This window comes from Aedes albopictus, chromosome 3 (assembly GCF_035046485.1).
Source record: "Aedes albopictus strain Foshan chromosome 3, AalbF5, whole genome shotgun sequence".
NCBI classification, from domain to species: Eukaryota; Metazoa; Arthropoda; class Insecta; order Diptera; family Culicidae; genus Aedes; species Aedes albopictus.
The window spans coordinates 426,956,527-426,961,970 of NC_085138.1; the positions used below are offsets into that span (position 1 = coordinate 426,956,527).

The 5,444-nt window shown below is 38.9% G+C and overlaps 1 protein-coding gene across 1 annotated transcript; it reads left to right on the forward strand.

The window, feature by feature from the left end:
• The first annotated feature begins 1,284 nt into the window (after window positions 1–1,284).
• LOC115268349 (perlucin-like) lies at window positions 1,285–1,924 on the forward strand. Its single transcript, XM_029876368.2, has 2 exons — window positions 1,285–1,418; window positions 1,482–1,924. The coding sequence occupies exons 1-2, from the start codon at window positions 1,311–1,313 to the stop codon at window positions 1,839–1,841; spliced, it is 468 nt and encodes a 155-aa protein (XP_029732228.1). The 5' UTR covers window positions 1,285–1,310; the 3' UTR covers window positions 1,842–1,924.
• The last annotated feature ends 3,520 nt before the right edge of the window (window positions 1,925–5,444 follow it).

Below are 5,444 nucleotides of genomic sequence, written 5' to 3' on the forward strand. Positions count from 1 at the left end.
TCTGGAAGAATTCACAAAGGAATAGCTTTTTCTAAAAGAATAGTCGCAAGAATCTTAAAATGGAATAGCAAAATCAATTTCCATGAGAATTAATGTGAGAACTGTCACAGGAAAAAATCCGAAGAAATGTTTGAAAAACTTACTAAGAAATCTTCAATTGAATTTTCGAGGGGACTTCGACACAGCAGTTGCCGAGAAAATTTCAAATAAGTTGCTGGAGAAATAAAAACCTATGAGAATTGCTACATTATTGAAATAATTTCTTAATACCTATGAGAATTGCCAAATAAATTAGTAAACGAATTTTGGAAAAGATTTCAATGGATTTGTGCAAGAAACTCTAACAGAAATTTCTGCAAGAATTCACAAAGGAATTTCGGAAGGACATCTCAAAGAACATGCTGAGGGAATTTCGGAAAGAATTTTTAAATAAATGGAAATGCTCGAGGAATTTTAAAGTTATTTCCGAACGTTTTTAACAGACAATGCCAGAGAAATTCGTTAATAAATTGCTGATGGACTCCTCAAAATAATTGCTAAAGGAATTTCCGAAGGAATACTCAAAGAAATTTCAAAGGAATTTTCAATTTAATTTGAAATGTTTTTTCAATGTTTGCTCTAGCGTAAATTCCACTTAAACTCTTTGCGTCACCCTTATCAACCTTATCAAAGTGATCGACAAGTAGATCACTTTTTACTTGGGAAATCATATCCCGGAGAGATGTTTCAAAATGAGCCCCACCCCAGAATGGACAATGTCTTGTAGATATAAAAAACCTGCCTTCGGTGATTGTCCTTGGTGTAATACGCACCCAGCTAACACAAAGTCGTAAATGATGTTCAATAGGATGCTAAAGTGGAGGCCATATACGTACCTGCTTCCATTTAACCGCGTGTAAAGTGTACGCATATCGCCTCCACTTTTGCATCCTATTCAACATCATATGCGATCGTGTGTTGACTGGGCAGTGTACTGACAGTAGGTAGCAGTCATAATCCAACGACCTACCTATGCCTAGGATATTTTCGTTGAAACATTGTAACAGAGTAATATTTCCTGTGTACAGTAAACATTACAGCATACGTCGAAATGCTAGGAATCGAAAGTGGAAAGCTATTTGCTCGTTTCGCTATAACTTGCTTGCTTACATTCAGTGAATACAAAACAAGGAATCACACAGCACTCATGAGACAAATCTTTAGAACGGCTCGACACATGCATGCCTACATGTGATAACAGAAGCAGAACAGCATTTAGCGAGCAGGTATAAATGTGCAGTTTTGCGCAGTCTTGTCACAGTCTTGCAATAATGTTTCGTAGCGGTTTTGCATTGCTTCTTACTGTATTGTGTGCTCTCAGTCATGGACATAGCCCAGGCTGTGAGAAACCGACGTCTTTCTACATCCCAATCATGAAGGTAAGCCTACAGTAAGAATATGTTCTATAACAAATTGATATTACTCCACTGTGTTCTACTCAGCTAAATTGGATCGGAGCTGTACAATATTGCAATCGAATCGGTATGCGGCTGGCAGTGGTTAATAGTGAGTCGAAGAACCTTGCAGTTCTTGAGGCAATCCATGCAGCCAACGAAGACGGCATCGATCTATCTAACGCGTGGATAGGAGCGAGCGATATTTCCAAAGAAGGTACCTTCGTATGGCTTGCTACGGGCCGGCCTGTCAACTATACCAATTGGTCGGAAAATAATCCGAACAACGATGAGGGAACAGAAAATTGCGTGGAAATCGCCTATCAACCTTACACGCAGTTTAAATGGCGCTGGAACGATAACAAATGCGATGCTGTTAACAATTTTGTTTGTGAGTCCAATTTTTGAAATGATATGAATCAAAAGTACTAGAATGAAATTGCTGTAAGCTACGGGATCAATGTGAGTTTAATTAAAATTTTAATTCAAGACTATTTGTGTTTAACAACTAAAAACGTTACATTAGAGTGACATTAGCAGAACTGGAAGCAACTTTCCCTGTGATGACACTGGATACTGAAACTTATTAGATGTGAGAATACGGAAAATTGTATTAATATTGCGGAGATTCCACCTGTTTAGACTTTTGCGCGAACATTAGTTGCCTGGCTTTTTCTTGCGTGGGCCCACAGATATAAAAACAGACTGCGTCCAGGTGAATATTTTACGCTGCGTTGTTAATACACATTTGGCGATAGTTTTTTGAACAAACATTTATATGTAATGCACATACGCTGAAAAAAAGCCTTATCATTTTTTGCCTTTCTCGTACGCTGAGTGTACTGGGAAGGCTATATGTTCACTCCAAAAATGACTTTTTGATAGAAGGTCCGGAGGTTCCAGTCACATATACCAATCAACTCAGCTCGACGAATTGAGGTGATGTCTGTGTGTGTGTATGTGTGTGTGTGCGTGTGTGCGTATGTGTGTATGTGTGTGTACAAAAAACTCACATCACTTTTTGGCAGTAAACCTCATCCGATTTCAATGACCGACGGTTCATTCGACGCGGCATATAGTCCCATTGTTTCCTATTGAAAATGGTTCGGATCGGTACAGCCGTTCCGGAGTTATGGCCATTTAGGTGTTCCGGACCGGTACCAGACATGAAAATGCAACAAACCCATGCAAGCGACACATCAAACCACGGCATTTTGGATAACCTGATGAACGGTGAGTAGGAAAATAGTCTCAGACCATATCAGAACCAGTAGTGTTCCGGAACCGGTTCCGGATGTCCCGCCGGAAGTGGCCAAATATATAAGAGAACCAAACCCATGCATGCGACACATCAAACAGCGGTATTTTCGATAATCTGATGACCGGTTAGCAGGAAAACAGTATCATACCATATCTGAACTGGTAGTGTTCCGGAACCGGCGAAGTCATCTGTATGGGAGCCCCCGTTCCAGAGACCGGAGAGGTCCCGCACCAAGCTAAGAACCTTCCCCGGACCCAAAAATACCCACATACAAAATTTCACACCGATCGGTCCAGTAGTTTTCTAATCCATAGTGGTCAGACAGACAGACAGACAGACAGACAGAAATTCATTTATATATATAGTGGCAGAATTGCAAAACAAGTGTTTATTTTTATGTAAGTATATGTCATACTGATCAACTTTGCCAAAAACACCAACTTCCTAAGTTATCAGGATTCTGGGCTATGAGATTTCTAAAATTTGCAAGTTCACTAGCGCCTCCTAGTGGCAGAATTTTGAAACAAGTATTAATTTTTATGTAAGTTAATGTCATACTGATCAACTTTGTCGAAGACACCAACTTCCTCAGTTATCGGGATTCTGAGATATGAGGTTTTGAAAATTTACTTGCTCACTAGCGCCGCCCAGTGGAGGAATTTCGAACTTCGCAACTCATCGTCAGTAAGTTATTGGCGTACCCAACAACTTTCCCGAAGACACTATCCTTCCAAATGATCAGGGTCTTGAGCTGTCGCATATCGTAACGTTTGCTTGACAACCTGATATGGTTCCTGTATTGCAATTTAGCATCAAATTGTTGATGGTCCCTCTAGCGGCCAAATTGCTAACTAATCATATGAACCAAAGTTCTAAATGGTCGATCTTATCAAGCCCTAAAACTTTGCCGAAGAAAGTATTGCGTTAACTCTTAAGACACCCGAGATAATAGGCCACACCCCCAAAATGCCGAAATCCCATAAGCTCAGTCTCCTATAACGCTCACCCCTGTCTAGTAGGAGTTCGTTTAGTAGGAGTTCGTTTAATAAGAATTCGTTTAGTAAGAGACTCGACTGTATATAGATCTTCATTTGATTTATAAGATACTTGTAGGTTTTAAATTGTTGTAACTACAATGTATTCTGCTGTCTGTATGTTAGCTTTCAGAGTTCTTGCGTTCTTCTGTTGTTTTTGTTTTTATAAATACAGTCGAGTCTCTTACTAAACGATCTTATAAGAGTCTCGACTATAGATCTTCTGAAAACATTCATCGGGCTGCTATGTATTGCACTCTGAATTTGAATTAGCTAAACATTTGCAGAAGTAATTTTCAAAGTGTGTGTACCAGGAAAGTCACTGAATTTCTGGAGTTTCAAACGTGTTTCTTCAATAGCAAATTAGACATACATTATATATCTTACGGAGAGTTGGCATACTGGAGAAATTCCAGATAATAAAATTTCTTTCAGAGCACCAACTGAATGCAGAATATTCTAATGATTATAGAATCTAATCTTACCAAATATATCTTACTATAAATATTTTTTGGTCACAAACTACAACCCCTCTCAATCTGATTGTTCGCATGTTTTGTATGATACATTTTTCGAGCTTTCTTCAAATACCACAGATGTTATAATCTTGGGTGTAAGTCAAGAATAAAACAGACACATTTCGTAGACGTGTTACTGATTGCTCTGGACTACAATGTATCAATACATAGTCAATATGTTTGAACTTTTTGTTGATTGTTTTTGCCATAACATGATCTGTAGAGTTTATTTTACGTGTCATTAACAATGTCAGATAAGACTAGTTCAGATTTATAAACAATTCAGCGGTGATCATTCAATATGCTATGTTACGAATTGAGAATTTTTCGCTTCCCCTTCTTTTCCCTGTTCCCTTTTTTACGTAACATATTTTTATATAATAACTCAAAACTTTTTGTATAGGTTGTATTTAACGATCGGGTTTACCCTTCTAAAGCGTTACGAAATTTGTCTACGGTCTTGCTGCTTCCATTTTTTTAGTTAAATCAAAGTTTTTACATCGCCTTTTATGTCTGTATTCCAAAAATTGATGTTTTTTTCCTAATGTCTTAGCGATGCAAATCACTTTGCTTTGATAAATGAATCCTTCGCAACCCGATTTCAATTACTTTATGGCATGTCGAACAGATTTTGGCATCGTTCCGTCCCATTAAGTTCCTACATCCCGATACAACTGTCATTTGGCAATCATAAATTTCAATTTTGACCCTTCTTCAACGTCCCACATCGCTCCCTAATTGCTACCGCACACAGCAGCAAGATCTCTGTGCCATCGAGTCACGCTCTATATGAACGGAAGTCATTCCTTCAAGATTATCATCCATCATAAACCATCCGCCCAGCAAACGGCAGTCAATTCAAATAAAACTTACAAACAGCAAGCAAATAAAAACCCGAAATTGACATATTCCTTCGCAAAAATGTAGCAACGGAAGTAAAACAACTTCATCCTCCAAAGTCCCCGGACGACGACGTCTTCACAAATCATTAATTATTTAATATTTCCTCCTCGTCTCGTCGCACGGGACCGGGTGAAGCGGACGTTCGAGAAAAAGGAAATTCCGTCTTCAGGGCAACCCGAGTGGCGTCGTCGTTCTCTGCACGTTCTCAGTAAACAATCATAAAAATGAATCAACTTCATTTCCTCGTCCTCCTATCCTCGTAGATCGGGAGGGTCTGGGTTTTCCCGAGTAGTTT